At 36.9% G+C, this 21,466-nt stretch overlaps 1 protein-coding gene across 6 annotated transcripts in view; it reads left to right on the top strand.

The window, feature by feature from the left end:
• The window catches only part of LOC150095691 (uncharacterized), a 369,335-nt gene that overhangs the window by 41,582 nt on the left and 306,287 nt on the right, over positions 1–21,466 (top strand). For all 6 annotated transcript variants that reach the window (XM_090409912.1, XM_090409913.1, XM_090409909.1 and 3 more), the window contains exon 2: positions 2,184–2,263. Coding sequence is in view for 5 of the 6 variants with exons in the window: in XM_090409913.1 (XP_090266039.1) it covers positions 2,184–2,263 (80 nt within the window). In the remaining variant the exon portion in view is untranslated. The remainder of the gene's footprint in view (positions 1–2,183; positions 2,264–21,466) is intronic.

Raw genomic sequence — 21,466 nt, 5'->3', positions numbered from 1 at the left:
ATAATAAAATTTTAAGACAAAGCGTCCCAGGATCAAGGGTGTAAGATTACTCGATCAATCAATTTTATGATTATAATTTGTGAAATTTTTTAATCAATCCTGAGGGAAGTCCCCTTCCCCTTGCAGACGCCCATGCCTGTGTGATTGCATTTTTATCGATGTATGAAAGTTTTGAGAGGGCATACCGCATCAGCGCTCATCTTAATTGGTCCAATGCAATTAATTGCAGGATAACTTTGAATACTTCTGCATAGAGTGGGAGAACAATCTGTTTTAGGATTTATTAGGAAACAACAACGAAGGAGAATGCTATATTTGGTTGGTATATTTGAAATACTCAAAGATGAAAATATGTGAACTATCATTTATAAGACAGGAAAGAATAAGTATGAGTAGAAACACTTTCATTAATGGTAAACGAATTATTAATAATTATCATTTGTGATAGGTGTGTCTTATAAGTTGCTGGGTAGAGCAAATAGCACGATCCTATAAAGTCTAAACATGAATAAGTGAATTTATGATGGCATAATTTAAAAAAAAAAAAAAAAAAACTTATGAAGAGAGAGAGTATTGCAGGAATAAATATGGTTTGATGGAGCAGCAAATCATCTTGTGAAATTTGTTGCACGTGTTATGTATATTTTTCTGGTTTGTGTATATTTTGCTCCGTTTTCCAAGAATTTTATTTTGTTACTGAGACAGTATACATAACATCCTATCATTATCGGAATTACCCACACTTTCGGGAATCCTACATTCATTAGTTGTTTTTTTTTAAGTACCAGCAGTTCTGTCTTATCAATCTCACATATGCTAGTATTTTGTTTGTAGATCAACATCTTATAATACAGAGAATATTCATTTTTATTCAGGAATAGATATTTTTTACCGTCTTGTTTCCAAAGAGTAGAATAAAAATGTCTCTATATACCGTTTAAAAAACTTTGCAACCTCAACAGATGCTATACTGCACAAGCAAAAGAAAAAACAATTAGCTTTTTTCTCCTAACATCCACTTTCAAATTTTCAGTTCCAGAAAACATGTAACAGCTGTTTGCAATACAGCCATCGGATACAGAAAGCGCTCAACTCATGACAAGTGACAAAGTTCAATTGGATTGGTTGACACAGTAACCAATCACAAACACTAGCTGGGCTCAAAATGTTAGCTCACCTAGCCTCGCCTTCTCAGCGGTTTAAAAATACTAGAAAGCTAAGAAGTTGACTTGCTGCATCCTCTTTACATTTTTTCGAAGGGCTCAAAGGTGTATATATCTTGAGCACATCCAGGCTATTAATGTGAATGTGACGCAATGTTTACGTGTCAAAAAATGCCCTCTTCATGAAGCACTAATGCTTTATTACCCTCCTGAAGAGGACAATGAAACATTAGTATATTGTGCTCAATTTCAAGTCTCCAAACAATTGGTGGAGTCTTTAACGGGAATAAATGCAAAAATATAATATCAGTGATACTGATATTTCGTGGATGTGCACCGCATACCCGGAATATTCGCCCCTGGTATCTGGGGTGTATTGCCTGCTTCAACTGAAACTTGTAGCCTTTCATACACAGTGGTTTCCTGAGAACACACCATACCATTGTTTGGGGAATTTCTAATTCCTTGATTATTTATGAATTTTCTTGGATTGCATACAAATGTTTGTTGAATTCTTTCAATATTAACTTCGGAAACACATGGGTAGATGACTCAGACTTCTTCTTTTACAGATGCATCTCTCTGCTTGAAATTTTTTGTTCCATGAGTAAATCTGCTTATGACAAGGAGGTTCTTTCTTAAATTGAGTGCAGAATTTATGTTGAACTATAATTACGGAATTACGCTTTGCAAATTCAGTAACACAAAATGCTTTCTCCTACAGGGATGCCATTTTTGTTAACTCTTTGAGCAAGTGACTGAAGGATCTTTTTGTTTCAAGTACTTATAGTGAACTTTAGTAGCTCTCATAGTTTTCCTATCAGGTGATGTATAAGATGTGCTTGTATCGTTGGAAATAAAAATTAAAAAAGTACAATCTGCTCCTTCATTTTGAATAATCCTGTATATAACTGTCAGTTTAATGTTATAATTCAGTTTTATATATGCTAGTTCAATTATTTTTATATGCTGTTAAAGAATTGTTTACAATTTTTATGTTATTTATTATATAAACTATAGGTTCTTCATAACAAAATATGCTGTGTAAATGTGGATAAAAAAGAACATACTAGATTAAACCGATTGCTATTGAATGTTAGGTATGTACAATTTTTTTTACAAGTGTAGCATATGTGTGGATAAATACTTAGAATAAAGTTGATCTTTCAGTTTTTGAAGCAACAAAGTATTTAATTTACTTGTTAAACTATTAGTATATTTAAAGATTTTGACTGAATAAAATGTTGGGCAGTTTTTACTTTTTATTAAGACAACAGTAATAAATGCATATTATTGTTGTAACAATTCTACCACAAAGTGGTAGCATTATTACAACAATAATGAAAACATAACAAAATAACAATCATGTCGGATTAAAAAACTCTACTTACCCATACTAGAGATTGAGTGATTTGGGAACTGGTTCAAGAAAAGTTTAGACAGTCTTTCTTCAACCAGTTCCCAAGTTAGAAGCTTCTGCAGGAACTAGAGGCCTCTGCAGAAGCCTCTAGTCAGCAACTAGAATTGAATCTAATCTTTACCTGTGGCATGATTTATAATTAATTACACAATCAGTAATTAACTTTAATGAAATGAAAGTACAGATATGTCGTACTGAAAATAGCAGTGCATCATCAGTGTGTAGAAACAAGCAAAGGAACCGGATTATAAATTACATGCAGCAGTCAGTGGTTTACCAATTAAACAACGGCAACAGTTTTTAATTAACTAGAATTGAACTTAAAATAGAGTGTAACACCATTTATGTAGCCATGGTTGTGAACAGTGAGAGAAATTCATTTAAGTTTAGGAGGAAGAGTGTAGGTAAATTTAGAGAGCCATAGGATACTCTACCTTTGGTAGGAAGGCAAAATTGGTATTATTGTATGAGCACCTCCATGGAGTCTGAAGACTCATCGCTGGAGACCCAATCTATCCACACAATCTTTCATACCTTTCCTTGAATCTATTATGACAAAGCACTCATAACTGACTCTGGCAACCCATTCCACTCATTCACAACTCTTCAAGCAAAAAATTTAATACTTGCACCCCTACTTAACAACACACTTGTTTGACTTCCAGGAATGACCCCTTTTTCTGGTCATTCTACGAAGTGCTGAAACAATTCCCATGCATCAGTCCTATAAAATCCTTTAAGCAACTTAAATGTTTCTATCATATCCCCTCTTTTTCCTATCAACCAACTTCTGCAATCCACACATCCTCAATCTGTCCTCATAGGGAACATTCCACAGACCACTCGCCATCTTGGTAACTCACCTCGGAATCTCTTCAACCCCGAGAAACCCAGGAAACGAGACCTGAGAACAGTAATCCAGATCTGGATGTATCAAGACTTATAAAGAGGAATAACAACTTCCTTATCTCTACTTGTTAATGTGTTCTTCAATAGCCAAGTAATCTTATGGGCTGCCTTAGCAACATATTCTCTAAACTTTAACTCTCTGTCTACCATCATCCCTAAATCTCTAGCTTCATCTATTTCTTAGAGTACAGTTCTATCAATGTGGTATACAGCTTGTAATTTATTTATCCCAAAATGCATAACTTTACATTTCTCCACATGCCCATTCTGACACCCTAATTAAATCGTCCTGCAAGCTCTCCACATTGCTTTGATTAACTACTACTCTACCTAATTTTGCATCATCAGCAAACAGCTGAATATTTACTTTAGGTTATATCCTATATCATTTATGTACAAATTAAACGTAGTGGTTCTAGCCTTTCCCACCTTGTGGCACACTGCTAGTCCTATTTTCACCTTGATTTTGCCTCTCCATATACCACTTTTTGATATCTGCTCAGCAACCACTCTATTATCCACATAATCTTTGTCGTGTCCATTCCCATTTGTTCTAATTTGCTTAACAGAGTTCCATGTGGTATTCTTTGCAAAATCCAGCAGAGTCATTAAGTAGCCATTTCCTTTATCCAACTCAGCTGTTATTCTATTATAAAAAGTTAATAATTTGCTAAGGCATGACCTACCCTTCACAAATACAGTATCATATTTTTATCCACCGATTCTTGAATTCTCTTTTTAACCAATTTTTCCAGTACTCTTACCACCATGCTGAGATACAGATTGGTCTATAATTTGTTACTGCAGTCTTAAAAACCTCCCTTATGCAAAGGAATTATTTTGCCCTCTTTCCACTCCCTTTGAACTCTACCAAAGCTGAGACTTAAAGAGCCTAGTCAGAGGCAGTGCCATTTCCCTTGCACATTCTCACAAAACCCGAGCTGATATCCCATCTGATATCCGGTCCGCCAGGCGCTGTTGGTGAATAAGCTACTCCAAACTTGTGCTCCCCAGTTTACCGTTATTGCGAGTGTTTTTTCATCGAAATTAACCATCAAACGGAAACCTAATTTTGCTGAGCAACAGAATACTCCAGTACAACCTGTAAGTACTTATAGTGTATTAAATCAGCTATCCTTCCAGTTCAAAATCAACCACGTGCAAGAGCTCACGATGCCTACTGTACGCAGCAAAGATTGTGGCATCAAAAGCCAATGGCGAACGAGCACCACATGTCTCGCCAGCACAGTGCCGTCGATCGGCACTGACAAACCTATTACGTGCCGCAGCTGCAAAACTGGTGTCATAGACAGAAAAAAGGGCATATTCTGCAAGTTCTGTTGCCACTGGCTGCACGAAAATAGATGAAAATTAAGTTCAATAAGTAGCAAAAGCTGCTTCTCGAACTTAACCAGCCGTTCTTCTATTCGCTGTGCCTCCCTTCGGTAAAACAACTTCTGAAGATATGTGTGTCAAAAACCTCGAGCAGCACATCAATGCTTTAAATGAAACTTTTACCTCCAAAATACATGCAGTCGAAGCTGAGATAGAACAAATTGAAAACCATCGCAATGCAAGCTCTACTTCGCCAGCAAAAGAACTTCACGATCTAATCGCATCAACAATAAACGACTTGATGGGGGCTAAACACAAAAACTCAACGGCATCATTTTGAACTTCCCGACGGAAAACGGAAAATCACTACAAGAGGACATCAACAAACTAGCTGAAGAATGCAACATCGATCCTAAGAATATCGTCAGGTGCCATCATTTCGGGCCTATAAATAAAAGGAAGGACGGAACGAACTTTCCATGCCTAGTAAAAGTGCCTTGCGACATGCCGACAACAGCGATCAACAACAAGTTCAAAGACACCTGTTCCCAATTGTGCATACATGCGCAACCAGACTTATCATTTGCACAGAGGGAACAAAGACGCCAGCTTCGAAGACAAACGTCAAAATGGTGACAACATTTGGACCATCGACTACAGACAAGATAAACTGGTGAAAAAACCAAGTGATGCCACTAGCAGGCACCACATAAGAAATGTGCAAGATCCATGCGGTCCAACATATGACTCACAAAACCCTACACATTCACTTCACCAACATCCGTGGCCTAAACGGCAACCTGAATAGTGTCCTCTACCAAACCCCACCTACTCTTCCTGGCAGAAACTCAAATCTCACCTACCCCAGCACCACTTATCTCAACCTTCCAGACTACTCACTCTTTAACAACTTTTGTCCTAAGGGTGGTGTCTGCGCATACACCCGCTCTGACATACCTTGCCAGAGAGCACCCAACCTAGAATCATCCAGCTTTGACCTTCTTTGGTTGAAAATATCCCTTCCCTACTCAGTCCAATTCATCTGCTGTCTCTATTGCTCCCCCAACACAGCCAACCACCCTGATCTCTTTAATTTCCTCTCTCTAAAAATCGACTTTCTCCAATCCCACTTTCCCAACTGCGATATCATCCTCCTAATAGATTTTAACGTCCACAACACTAGCTGGCTTTCCTCCTCCAGTTATACAGATCTTGCAGGCAGAGACACTGAAACATTTGCCATCACTAACAACCTTACACAACTTGTCCAGATGCCAACCAGAATACCAGATAACCCAAACCACTCTCCAAACACCCTAGATCTCTTCCTCACCAATGACCCCTCCAAATACACAGTGAAAGTAGTGAATCCCCTGGGCAATTCTGTCCACAACCTAGTGCTCATCTCCTCCCCCCCTGCAACAACATTTACACAGACACCCCCATACAAGAGTAGTTTGGCACTATAACAGTGCCAAGTAGGACAGCCTCCACAACTTCTATGCGGCATTCCCATGGTTGGACTATTTCTTCCGGCATTCCAACCCAAACATATGCACCGAGCTTGTTACCAAAGTAATCCTCACCTGCATGAATACATACATTCCACAGCACTCTGAACTGCCTTTCCCTAACGAAACCATGGTTCTCCAAAAGATGCGCCAAGGCTGTAGAGATGAAACACCAGACATACCACAACTGGCTAAAATGAAGAACCTCATCCTCTTCAAAGCTTACACCAAAGCCCGTAATAGATGCAAAAAAAAAACAACCAATGCTTCCAAAACAGAGTTTGAAAGAGCAAAAAGCAGGAAACTAGCAATCTGCCCAAACGGCAGTCGAGCCTTTTGGTCTCTTGCCAAAGCAATTGGCTGTAACTTCTGTCCAACACCATTCCCACCCCTATCATACCCAGATGGCTCTACTGCATCATCACCCACAGAAAAAGCCAATCTTCTGGCTTCATACTTTGCTTCAAAAGCATGCATAACTGACGATGGTAAATGTCCCCCAACCATTCCAGACATCCAACATACAATGCCCCTATATCCTTTTGCCAGGATGAGATCAGAAATATACTGTCCAAATTAGACACAAAAAAGTCTCCTGGCACTGATGGCATTCCCCCAATTGTTCTGAAAGTTTGTGCTCCTGAACTGACCCCTATCCTATGTCACCTGTATATACTCTCTTACTCCACTGGAATCTATCCCACAAACTGGAAATTGGCCTATATTCAGCCCATTCCCAAGAAGGATGACAAGTCACTGCCATCCAGTTACCGCCCTATCTTGCTTACCTTAGCCCTGTCAAAAGTAATGGAAAAAATCATCGATTCCCAACTCCTATACTATCTTGAAGACACTCACCAAATAAATAAATGACTGCCAGTATGGATTCCACCACTGCCGATCAACAGGAGATCTACTCGCATACGTCACCCATCTCTGGACAAATGCTATGGAGAAGTTTGGCGAATCTCAAGTGGTTGCACTAGATATCTCCAAAGCCTTTGACCGGGTCTGGCACAAAGGCTTACTAGGCAAACTACCATCATTCAGTCTGACTCAGGACTTCTGTAGTTGGATTACCAGCTTTGTGTCTGGACACGCACTGTGTGTGATGGTGGACGGCTCCCTGTCCTCTCACCACTCAATTAATGCTGGGGTCCCACGAGGTTCTGTTCTCTCACCAACCCTCTTCCTGCTTTATATCTTTATATCAATGACCTACTGCAATTGACCTCCAACCAAATACATAGTTTCACAGATGACAGCACGCTTCACTCCTCGCTTGCATTTGATAAGCCTTACCTTCACAACTCACCTCAACCTACAGAACATCAACCACCACCCTCAACTCTGATCTCCAAGCCATCCTACAGTGGGGTTCGGATAACCTCGTAAATTTCAACACCAATAAAACCCAGTTCTGTACTATTTCCCATAAAAAAAAAAAAAAAAAAAAAAAAACCATTTTTCCCCAATATCCTTTTTGACGATATCCAAATTTCCAGATAGTCTGAGATCTCACTTCTTGGAATCACCCTCACATCAAACCTCTCCTGGCATAAACATATCACAACCATTGCATCCTCAGCCTCAAAAAAAAACCAGGAGTTCTCTTTCACTTCTCTTTCTCTTCACCCCCGAACAACTACTAACATTATACAAATCACAAATCCACCCAGCTATTGAATACTGCTCCCACATATGGGGTCAGTCCCCTAAAAGCTCTCTTAAAATGCTCGACTCAATGCAGAGGAAAGCAATTAGACTTATCAATGATCCATCCCTTACCAACTCTCTCCCCTCACTTTCACACAGACGTATGGTCTCTGCAATATGTATATTCTACAAATATTTCCATGGGAAATGCTCATCCGAAATAACAATAATTCCTTGCTCAGTACAAAGCGCATTGGAACATGTGCAGCTGCTACACAACATTCCTTTACAGTACATCTAGAAACAAAAGAACAAGTTTTTTTTCCTTTGTCCTTCACCCCTGCAACTGCCACACTGTGGAACAGTCTCCCACCTGCTGTGTTTCCCAAGGAATACAATTTAAAGTTATTCAAATCAAATGTAAACAAATTCCTCCTTTCCCAACCCACTACCCATACACAGTACTAATGTACTATAGGTTGACCAACCAACCTCCTGTGTATGGGCCCAACATAAAAAAAAAATTTTTTTTTAATCTAAACCCATATCTGCATTTACATTGAGATTCTGCGATATTCTGTGAACCTCCAATTCATCCACTTGGTGAATAATTTGAAACAGAAGTGGCAAATGGATTGCAAAGCGTAGAGGGCAGACAAGAAAATGGTTGTTAATGTTTATTCAATCAATAGATTTTCATTTGTTGAGCTTAAGGAGTCTGTTTATTATTATTACATGTGACACCTCCAAAGAGTCCACAGACTCATCATGGGAGGGCACTCTATGTAAATCTCACCATCTCCCCTACTATTTAATTCTCCAGTCACAACAACACAGTGGTACTACTACCACCACTGCCAACAGCATTTTTTTTTTGTTTGTCTGTAAATCTCATATGTTCTTATGGCCGATTTGCCCATAATGTGATGAAAAACCTGAGTTTCCAGGAGATAAAACTGATACCTCTATATGAGATCGGCTAACTCACCTCTCATATAGATTCCTCTCGTCATGATGAGAATCAAACAGTCATTTTCAATTGAAGGGCACAATGCTCTGTTGTTCTTCCAGTTGCACTATAGAAGTGCTGTTTATAAAGAGAAAGAAAAAAAATTGTAAAAATATTTTCATAATGTGATAAATAGAAATACTTGACTTAATAAGTTGAAGGATTCATTTTATAACCACAGATCTGTTAACAGTAAATGTCTAATAATAATTAGTCACTAATTAGAGAAGCTAGAAATGTGTTATGTTGAGAAATTTGGGAGACCAAAATATACCTATCACGTGAGAATGGAACATAGTCCAAAAAGACATTCATTTATTCATGTTGGCAGAAACAGAGAAACCAAGTGACATTTGGATAATTATGACCAGTATGTTAAAAAAAAGAGTAGAGAACCCACTTCAATTCAATGTCAGACTATCCAGTATAAGGACCAGATAAGATGACCAGATTGATATAATAGGCATGGCTGAAACAGGGAAGATAAAAACAGGTGAGATCTTTCTAAGCAACAAATATGAAATGTTGTATTCAGGCAACAATATTGATATTGCCTGCCATTCAAAGTTCCAACATTGAATGGCAGGCAATATCAAGTAGTGATATGTGCAAATATCAGAGTGGGGAACTGGACATTGAGACTTATTTGTGCCTATGATTCCACAAAATGTTCTAAGGAAGGAGGAATTTTTTATAGCATTAGAGAATTCTGGAGGCAACACATCAAAATAAGGAAAAGTTAGTCATTGGATATCTAAACAGTCGAGTAGGAAATGATTACCAGACTTATAGAAATGTTTTAGGAAAAGTTGGAAAAGCTAATAATGAAAGTAAGTGCCTGCTGGCTTTTATGTTCAGGATGTAGAGTAGTTATTACTAACACCATGTTCCAACATAAAAATATGCACAAATTCACTCGATGAGAAGATGAAAGAAATAAGAATACCCATTAACTATGTTATAGTTGATACAGATACTTTCCTACTGTTCAGGACACAAGACTACAGAGGATTTGAAATAAGAAGTGATCACTACTTGATTTTGAGCAAGATAAAATTGAATTTCATATTGAAAAGAGTGGGTAAAAAAGTTTTAAAATGAATCAAAGTCGATGAGCTTCCAGACGTGAATTGTTGAATCAAATATACAAACATCATTCAAGAAAAAAATGAATGAGTTTGAAAACAAGAACTGAACCTTTTGAGATTTGCTGGCAAACTCTGAAGAAAACATTGATTCAGCCAGAGAGACATGTGGTAAGGTTGTCTGTAAAGATAGAAAAATCTAAACTCTCTTGTGAACCTCAGGAAGTTAGTCAAGGAAAATAAGAATGCATATTGAAACTTCATAGCAAGTAAGTCAGCTCGTGCTCTTAGAGAATATAGAGAACAATGTGAAGAAAGAAAAGCAGTGTGTAAAACTAGCTAAACAAATGTTGTGGGAAGACTTAGGTAAGAATGTAGAAAATAAATACCAGGAAGATGGCAAAATATTTTGGAGGCTATTGAAAAAGCTTAGAAATGGAGGAAAAAGTACTGTAAAAGGAAACAGATGATAAAAGTGACATGAAAACTAAGATATAAATAAGATTAAGATATTCTAGATGTCTAGAGCAATTACTTTGAAAGATTGCTAAACAAAACAATCAGTGTCAGCACAGTTTTAGAAAATTCCAACAGGAATGCAGTCAGGAATACATATCCATACTTGAAGTAGAAAAAGTAATCAAAACCCTGAAACATGGAAAGGCAGCTGGAGTATGAAATTCGGCAAGAAATGCTCAAGTATGGAGGTATAAAAGTGTTATAGTGACTGCACTGCATAATTCAGAAGGCCTACTCAGAGGGTTGAATTCTAGATGATTGGAGTAGACCTCTCATAGCACCATCTATGAAAAGGGAAATAAAACTGAATAGGAAAATTACAGAGGCATTTCTCTAGTAAGTGTTCCTGGTAAGATTAACGCAAGTATACTTGAGAAACAGCTAAGAAAAATTGTGGAAGGAAAGTTTGGTGAAGAACAAGCTGGATTCAGGCCAAATAAAGGTTGGCAGGATCAAATTTTCAATTTAAGAAAAATAGTTGAGAAACCATGGGAAAATAACAGAGATCTGTATTGAAATTTTGTATATCTGGAAAAGGCATATGATAAGGTTTTCAAAGAGGTAAGCTCTTCAAAAAGTTAGTTACATGGTGCAAATGGGACAACATATTGAGCAATACACGGTGTAACTTTTTCATGTAGTATTATAATATCATATCTTGTACATCCCCTGGGGTACATATCAGGAATTTGATGACTCCATTATTTTTCTTCAGGAAAATGAGAAGGATACTTTTAATTTAGAACTATAAAGACTGTTTAAAATATATTGAACTTCCACATTAATGGGATTTGTCTTGGAGACAAGACATCTTTATAGTGAATCACTAGCCTTTTTGGCAGATTAGTAGGGCATCCAGTCTCCAAGAAACAGGTTGTGGGTTTAAATCAAGCATGGTAGTTTTTTGAGTTTTATAGGACTTGTATTGATTGTTTTAAAAAAAAAAAAAAAAAAAAAAGGCAAGAAAGGGTTAGGAACTTGGCAAGAACATGACCTACCTACTTAGATGAGTGGTTAGTTTATTGGCTACCCAGCCAACAGATGGTGGGTTCAAATCCTGCCATGAACATGGAGGTTTGCAACTGTCTTTAGGTGGGAAATGAATTTCATTAGCATAGACCATTGTCCTGTTTATTGGAGTCCTGAAGTAACTTGAAAATTTTCCATATTTGGTTTCTAGAGCATGGTTTCTGGATTGTGTAAAAAAAAAAATTAAGATAATATAAAAAAGTAAAATTCATTAAAAAAAATTCTCAACCCACCACTACTAATGGACATAGGTTTACAACCTTTTGTGGATGGAAGCCACATAAAAAAAAAAAAAAAGAATTAGAATGTCTCTCTTAGGAAGTGGGAAACTAAGCATATGGCAGTGAGAAAGAGGTAGATAAAAAAAAACAATGCCTTCGTATTCATTTGAAAATAATAGAGATGGAAATCATGAGGAACCCATTAAGGAATGTTTGTGCCATAGGACCCTGTACTTATGAAAGGGATACCTGTAAATGAATTAGTAATTCACGGTTAAATATCAGAAGAATTTAGTATGAACTAAATTCTTCTGATATTTAGAAGAATAGAAGAAGAATAACTGATATAGAAATAATATCAGTAGACATTATTTCCTTAGATGCTTATAGTGGTTGTGTTAGACTTAGTTTTAAAAGCATGTATTTATATGAATACTGGGATGATATTAAATATTACAAATTTGAGATTGTGATCAAATGTAAGAATCCAGATATGATAAGCAATGGAAACATCTTATCAGTATCTAAGATTATTATGATTTGAATATGGTAGTTAGGTTGTTTATAGGCAGACTCGAGCAAGGACAGGAGGTGCGGGTAATGTTATTGATAAGCAAAAATTTAGATTCAGTACTGCAGTTTGTGCTTAGTGGTAGTTCTGATCTCATTATTGAATCTCTTTGAAGTGATATTAAAGTTAATAATTCACTTAAGGCTGGGCATTTGTTACTGAACAGGCAACAATTTGGATTATGATAAACTTTTAAAACTGTTAAAATGGGCAAGCAAAAATAAATGGATCAGATTTTCAATGTAAGAAAAGTAGCTGAGAAATCATGGGAAAATAACAGAGATCTGTATTTAAATTCTGTATATCTGGAAAAGACATATGAACAAGGTTTTCCAAGAGGTAAGCTTTGAAAACCTACAGTTATATGGTGTAAAAGGGACATTATATTGAGTAATACATGGTAGCTTTTTTCACCTTGTAACTGTTACATGGTGAAACAGTTACATTTAATCTGGAAACTTTAATTATGATATTTATTTTGCAATGTGGGATGGATATTTGGCTCATATGAAACCTTTTATCCATCTGATTGTTTTCCTGCAGATACATGCCTCAGATGTAAAGGGGGTACTCACTAATGACTCCTAATGTGCTGCTTTATGTACTGCTTTATTTATGTGCTACAAAATGACGAGGGAAAGAAAAAAAAAGTTGAGGTATTTGATTTTTTGAAGGGGGAATGTAAAGATACATAATATCCATTCAACAATAAATAAAATCATTAATAAGAACAATTTCCTATTCAGCTGCTTTCATCGTTATACTAGATTAAAAAAAAAAACTATCACTTAGAAACATTCTAGACTGTTACTGCTTCCTCACCCTATCTGTCACAGATCAAGACTCCCGTCCTCACTAAATACAGACAGTATTCACATCTATACTTAAAAGGAATTTCCTCCCCTCTCTCTTTCTAATGTTCAAATAAAGAGGAAATGAATGAGCTAAATCAATAACTGGATTCTGTTTAGTAATAATTTTTAAAACATATTAAGTTGCTATTTCTGATATAAAATTTAATATTTTTTCAAATAAACCATTTCATTTTGTGATTTGGCATTATTGTTCTCCATCTAGTGCCTCTATGTAACAGTCAGATGGAATAATGCAGTGTGTGGGCACTTTGGTTAGAAAAGTTATGGATTCAATTCTCATTGCTGACAGGAACTTCATCTCAGAATAAAAGTTTTTCTATTTGAATGTGGCTAGTTTTTCCTTCCAGATGAATTAAGTTTTTAATCCCATTAACAAATATACACTGATCAGAAGTATCTGTTGCAGGTGGTCTAGGGGTAGGAACTGAATCAGAGATTAAAGTTATTGAAAACCTGATCTGTGGAATAAAGAAAAATAAGGAATCTAGATTAAGAGCTATAATAAAGTGCTTGAGTAACTGATTGGGCAGCAACTGTATGGCTACTTTTGTACAAGTATCCCCACATCATAAGCTTTGCTAATAATTTAAGTCTTAAGTCTTTGCTAATATAAAAGTCTTAAAATTTGAAAGAAGGATGGGATGCAGAGTATACAATTAATGGGGAAAATTTGAAGGGGATGAAGGAAATTAAAGATATGGGAATAATGGTGGTGTATAGAGACTGGAAGTTTAGAAGTCATATTGCTAAAATTGTGAAGACATCACAACAGATTAAGGCAATGCTGAGGAGGATTTTGACATGTAGAAGCAAAGAGGTTCTGTATCCCTTGTAAAAGGTCTTGATCAGGGCACAAACGGGCTATTTCATACAGATCTAGTTACCTGGTTTTCAAGGGGATGAGGATGTCTTAGAGGAATATATGAAAGCAGATTGAGGTAATGCAGTTCGTAGAGCCTTGTGAATCGAAGGGGGGGGGATGTGGTTGAATCATAAGTTGATGTGAATATTGTTACCAGATTATAGTGGAGGAAATTTTTCATAGTGTAGAAGGAGCCATCCCTAAATGCTGTATAAGGAGGGTGAGAGCAAGGTAATGAGGAGCATGTTCTTCGCATGCAGAACAGTTGGTGAGCGAAATGCATTTCCTGAGAGTGTGGTGGGGGCAGAAAGTTGGAGGTCTTATGTTAATGATAATAGTGATATAACATTTTCTCAGTTTTTCCCTTTCACAGGAATGAAAGGAGAAATATAATTTAATAATTAGTTCTAAGCCAAAATGAATATGGAGAGGAAGTAATGATCACCTTAAATTTATGTTATCTCATTAATTTTCTGTATATCTAAATATTGCAAAAGTATGTTATGTGTTTGTAGGGTGATTTCCATGTTATTTTATTTTTGAAGATATGAGATGCAAATTGTATTTCATGATTGTATTTTGACATAGAATCAATGCAGCTTAGCACTCTATGACGTGTAACATATCAATAATGGCAAATAAAATTCAAATAAGGGTGCTATTGCTTCAGATAAAAAGGAGATGTGTTATATACTAAAGCAACGATTAAGATTAAAATGATTAAATTTAGTGATGGTGGTGTATTGAACACTGCGATTGGCCACAGAATAAACTTACCTCACACTTCTGTTGTTACAGCTGTTATAAAATTCTTAGTGAAGTGAGAAGTGCTATATTAGTTAATACCACAGTTATATATAAATGTTACAATATTATTTGTTGAAAAGGAGAAACTTTTAATGGTGTTCATTAATGACCAAACTGGTTGTGTTCCCATAAACCAAGCTCTTCAGAATAACTTTTTACAAATTTGTTTGTAAAAATTATTCTAAATTTTTCATTTGTATGTTTGACATAATAAATGCTTTATTAATATCATTTACACTTATATGAAAAACTATTAAATGCATCTACAAGTGAGGGAAAGGAAAAAAAACAACGATTTGCTATATAATGGTGGTGGTGTGGAATCTAACATGTCATATCACCAGGATATGCTTGCATAAAGACTGTAGTCTTCAGGGAATACTTCAAGGGGTTACCTCCACATCTTCACTTACCTCTGTTCTTGGAACAGAGGTAAGTGAAGATGTGGAGGTAACAAGTTCAGTTGATTAGGAATTCAGCTAAATGGATAATGGGCAGCTGTTGATGTTATTGCAGATCTAACAGGAATAGGTGGAATAATGGATGCTAGTTCTATTGAACAGTATCCATAGACATAGCTATAGAAAACAGTGTGGAGACGGATAGTGGCTGGAGAGTCAGAGAGGGGGGGGTTGTCAGATAGCTGAACCACCCTCTTCTGGACTGCAGCAAGAATTTTTAGAGATTTTTAGTGGATCACCTGAATGTAAGTGCAGTATTCCAAGGGTGGAGAGATTTGTACAGAGTTAGCTGTGCAGCTGAAAAGTAATGTGCAATGAAAAAGGATACCAAGCATTTTGAAAAATCAAGGATGTTCTAGAAGGATAGTTATAGTATGAAAGGCTGCGGAGAGAGTGATTTGATTTCAAAAAGAGAGATCTGTTCTTGACTGAATGTTATCAAAGGTAACTGTCATTGTGAAAAAAAGATGATTGCATTTTGACAGCATTGAAGGCAACCTGGTTACCATTGGTCAGTGGTAATCATCAATTGAAGGATTATTATGGATATCATTGTTAAACATGCTGATTGCAGAAGATCTTGATGTTGATATCCATGGAGTCTAGAGACTCATTGTGGGAGACCCAAATTAACCATTATACACATATCCTATCATACTTCTCCTTGAATCCATTCACCATCAGGGAACTCACAACATTCTAGCAATCCTTTTCCACTCTCCAAGCAAAAAATCTGGTCTACACCTACTAACCACATTTCACACAACTTCCTGGATGGACCCTAGTTCTCTAACTATTTGTCATGTATTGAAAATTTTCACTTGCATCAATTTTATAAAACATCTTTAATACCTTAAAAGTTTCTATTATGTCCTGTCTTTTCTTCCTATCAACTAAACTTTGTAACCCACAAACCTTCACATTTCTTCATAGGGAGTATTCCACTGACCTGTCACTATCTTGGTCACTTGTCTTTGAATCCTATCACCTCCTAGTCCCCCAAAGAAACCCAGGTGCAGAGGCATGGCTGGGGGGGGGATGGTGGTCTTCCCCAGGCAGCACTTTGAACCTTTTTGAACTTTTGCAGTTAATTCTAAAATACAGACTCGAACTCATTTCCAAATATTGTAATACTACTGCGAATTTTCCTCACAATTGCTATAAGTGTTGCTAGTTGTGAGAGGAGTTTTTCTAAATAAAATTAAGAATTACCTACATTACTATGAAATAGACTTTGCCAATGTCATCGATTTTGCTAACAGAAAAACAAAGCAAGAAAAGCAAGAAAAATAACATTTTAGAATGTTGAAATTAAAGTTCATCATCATCATCAAATTCCTGCCATGTACCCTCAAGGGGTGTACAGGATATGACAGTACTACATGAAAAAATTACATCATTACTAACTTCCTATCTACAATTTTCCTCCAAATCAGTCTGTTACTTGTCAAGACTCCAACATTATCAGATCTTATATTTCTATCGTCTAAGGCACTTTGTACCGTATCAATCCACCTATATCTTGGTCTTCCTCTGGGTCGTTTTCCTGCCAACCTGGCAGAGAACACTTGTTTTGCTAATCTTTCCTCTCCCATTCTATTTAAGTGACCATACCATCTGAGATTAGCTCTGCTAACGCATTCCTGGATGCTGACAATGTCAAGTTCTTTCCTAATATCCTCATTTTTAATATGATATTGCCATTGATGCCATCTGTTCACGCCTCTAATCTTTCTCAGGACTCTCATATCTGCGGTCTCTAGTCTTTGGTCAAGTGTTTTACTTCTGACCCAGCTCTCAGATCCATAAGTTAAAATTGGTTTGAACACAGTCTTGTATACAGCTAATTTAGTGTTCCGACTAATTTCTTTCTTATTCCATATGAATTTATTCAATTGACTTCCCACGATACCAGCTTTGCTGATTCTGTTGTCTATTTCTATATTTAGTTTACCATCTTCAGTAAAAATTGTGCCTAAGTAGATGAAATGTTTTACTTGTTCCACAGGTTCTCCATTCACAACACAGTTGACATTTTCAATGATTCTGCCTATTTTCATTGTCTTTGTCTTTTTATTGCTGACCTTCATACCATATCTATTACAACAGCTATTCAATTTAGTAAGAGAATCTTGCAGACTTGTAGCGGATTTATTTAGAAGTATAACATCATCCGCATAAAGCAAAGAGCTGACATTAACATCTCCAATTTTCATATCAGGTTTAATACCAGATTCCTTCATAATGTGATCCATATAGATAATGAATAACAGAGGGGATAATGTACATCCTTGTCTCACACCAGATTTAACATTAAACCATCTTCCTGTACTTCCTTCAATTCTAACTGCTGACTCACAACTCAAATAAAGACTAAGTATTGCTTGATATAATGCCCCATTGACACCATATAACTGCAGCATATTGAATAGCTTCTCTCTTGGCACCTTGTCATATGCCTTTTCCAAATCGACAAAACTTAAATACAGATCTTTGTTATATTCCCATGCTTTCTCGACTATTTGTCGTAAAGTGAAGATCTGATCCTGACAGCCTCTATTTGGCCTGAATCCAGCTTGTTCTTCACCAAGCTTTTCTTCCACAATTCTTCTCAACCGTTTCTCAAGTATACTTGCATAGATCTTGCCAGGAACACTCAGTAGGGAAATACCTCTATAATTCTCACATTCAGTTTTATTTCCCTTTTTATATATGGATACTATGAGAGCTCTACAGGGTGTTCGGGATAAATTTGACAGTTTCGTAAGGAAAAAGAAAATCTTCTTTGTATCTATTAAATTTAATGAATTGACAAAAAAACATTACAGGCAGAGTTAATTACAATACTATCAACAAGATTTACTCAAAATAACCACCATTAGCATCGATCACAGCTTCAATTCTGCTTCGGAACCTCGAACAAGCTGATGCTACAGTCTCCCTGGGAAGGGCCGCAAAAACTGTTTTAATTTTATCCATTAACTGGGCTTTTGTATTACTGGAAGTGCGATTGGTATCTTTTTCAACTGCGCCCCATACAAAATAATCCATGGGGTTAAGGTCTGGGGAGTTTGGAGGCCAAACATTTGGACTGGTGAAGTCGTAGAAATTTTCAGACAACCATTTTTGACTTTTCCCAGAGGTGTGGCAAGGGGCCGAATCCTGCTGCCACACATACGGCCTACCATTGGCTACCCTTGTTATCCAGGGCTTGACTACAGTTAGCAACTCCACGAACAAAGCCCGAATTCCAATGCCAGGGTTCTTCAACACCTGTTCCTGCAGATTTGCGAGGAATTCTGCTGTACGAACGCAATCAGATCGTCTGCTAGGGATCTTTCTTCTTGCTACATCCTCGTAGTCACCATTGCAAGTCTCTAGTTCATGCCTGATTGTTTTTACTGTATTCAGGGAGCATTGGGCAGCAGTCGTAATATCCTTATTTTGATGGCGGGCACGAATCATCATGATACAAGTTATTCTCTTCCATGATTCAGGTGGGTTCCAGCTATCCATCCTTTCTGACATCTTGTACATGAATGAAGAAGGGTCCAAACTTTTAAATGAAGAGAAGTGTGTGTTAATACATGTAACTTACGGAAAAATATAATTAATTATAAATATGTCAAATTTATCCCGAACACCCTGTACTCCAATCATCAGGAATTCGTCCCTCTGTCCAGGCTTTCTGAACTATGCAGTGCAGCCACTGTAAGACTCTTATACCACCATACTTCAGCATTTCTGGTCGAATATCATCTACTCCTGCTGCCTTTCCACATTTCAAGCCTTTGATGGCTTTTTCTACTTCAAGTATGGATATGTATTCCTGACTGCATGCCTGGTCAGTGTTTTTTATCACTGTGCTGTCATCACTGCTTGTTTCATTTAGCAGTTTTTCAAAGTAATTACTCCATACTTCAAGGATATCTTTTTCTCCTGTTTTCATTTCACCTTTGTCATCTCTAATTCCTTTTACAGCACTCTTTCCTCCATTCCTAAGCTTCTTCAACAACCTCCAGAATATTTTGCCACCTTCTTGATATTTATTTTCTATATTCTTGCCAAAGTCCTCCCATGACTTTTGTTTAGCTAGTTTTACACACTGTTTAGCTTTCTTACATTTGTCTCTGTATTCTGTAAGAGTAAAAGCTGACTTATTTGCCAGGAACTTTTGATATGCTTTCTTCTTTTCCTTCACTGCCTCTTTAACTTCCTGTGTCCACCAGGGAGTTCTGATTTTTTTATCTTTGCACACAACCTCACCACATGCCTCTCTGGCAGAATCAATCAATGCTTCCTTCAGAGTTTGCCACTGAATCTCCAAGGTTTGATTCCTGTTCTCAAACTCTTTCATTTTCTTTTCAATAATATTTCTGTATTTTAGTCTACAGTTTACATCTGAGAGCTGCTCAACTTTTATTCGCTTTAAAACTTTCTTACATGTTATTCTTTTCATTATGAAATTCAATTTTATCCTGCTCAAGACTAAATAGTGATCACTACTTCAAAAATAAACATAGTGTTTTAATTTATTTCCCTATATGTCGTTTTGACTTTGTAGTATTTCTGGTGTGTATTGAGAGGAGTGGCAGACTCAGAGACCACCCTGGGCAGCAAAAGCTCTAGCTACACCACTGCCCAGGTGACATAATCTGTGCACAGTAGTCAAGATGTTGCCAAATCATAGCTGTATAAAGAGGGATAATAGCTTCCCTATATTTATTTGTTAGCATGTTTTTCAACATCCAAGTAATCCTCTGAGCTATTTTAACAACTTCTGTAATATGCCCTCTGAACTTCAACTGTTGTTCAACCATTATCCCCAAGTCCCTAGCCTCATCAATTTCCTGCAAGCAGAGGCGTAGCTAGGAGGGGGTGGTCCTTCCCAGGCGGTACTTTGAACCTTTTTGAATTTTTGCAGTTAATTCTAAAATACAGTCTTGAGAACTCATTTTCAAATATTGTAATACTACTGCGAATTTTCCTCACAATTGCTGTAAGTGTTGTTAGTTGTGAGAGGAGTTTTTATAAATAAAATTGATTAAGAATCATCTACATTACTATGAAATAGGCTTCGCCATCGATGATTTTGCTAACAGAAAAGCAAGAAAAATAACATTTTAGATGTTGAAATTAAAGTTTTACTTCAAAAAGTAAATACTGTATGTACTGCATACATCTACCTCAATGTTGATATGCATATCTGTAAAATCTCTGCCTGAATGATACACATTTGCAAAATGATCACTCAGCAACTCAACTATTTCTTTTGGCTCAGTCACCATCCTACCATGAGCATCATTTTAAGTCATCCTACCATAGTCATTTTTCTTCTTACTTGCTACATAACAGAAACAGTTCTTTTGGGTTTACTTTGGCCTGTTTAGCTAATTCTTTCTCATAGTCTTATTTTGCCTTTCTTACCATAATACTCATCCTTCATGCTTACACTTTGTATTGCTCATGAGTATGCTGATTACATTTTCTTTATATTCCCTCTCTCTCTCTCTCTCTATGTTCACTGGGCATCTACGGATGCCGTATGGTCACTCCGATGCTCGGTGATGTTCCACACCAGGCCTCGCCATGTAGTCCTGTTGTTTGCTTTTCTGGCAGCCTCAACTCTCTGAAGATCAGTCACTCCATGCATGCCATCCATCCATCTCATTGATGGTCTACCCCCTGCCTCTTTTTCCAGGAACTTTACCTGCTATTACTGTTCTGAGAAGTCCTCTTTCCATCCTTTCTATGTGTCCAAAATATTTTAACTTTCTTCTGTCAATATCCTTAAGGAGCCTTAAAGTTCTACTAATCTTTTCTAACACCCATTCATTTGTACACCTTTCAGTATATGATATCCTCAACAGCCTTCTGTAACACCACATCTCAAAAGCAGATATCCGTTTCTTATCTGACTCCTTTAGGTTCCAAGTCTCGCATCCATAAGTCGCTGTTGGAAAAACAACTGCATCTAAAATCCTGAACTTTGTTCCCATGGAGATAGATCCATCCTTCCAGATTTTAGACAGG

The sequence above is a fragment of the Typopeltis vanoorti genome, chromosome 20, assembly GCF_054136105.1.
Source record: "Typopeltis vanoorti isolate ZY-2024b chromosome 20, IOZ_Tvanoo_1.0, whole genome shotgun sequence".
Lineage (NCBI taxonomy): Eukaryota > Metazoa > Arthropoda > Arachnida > Uropygi > Thelyphonidae > Typopeltis > Typopeltis vanoorti.
Note: the sequence above shows the minus strand (reverse complement) of the source record. Positions and strands in the feature narration are given on the sequence as shown.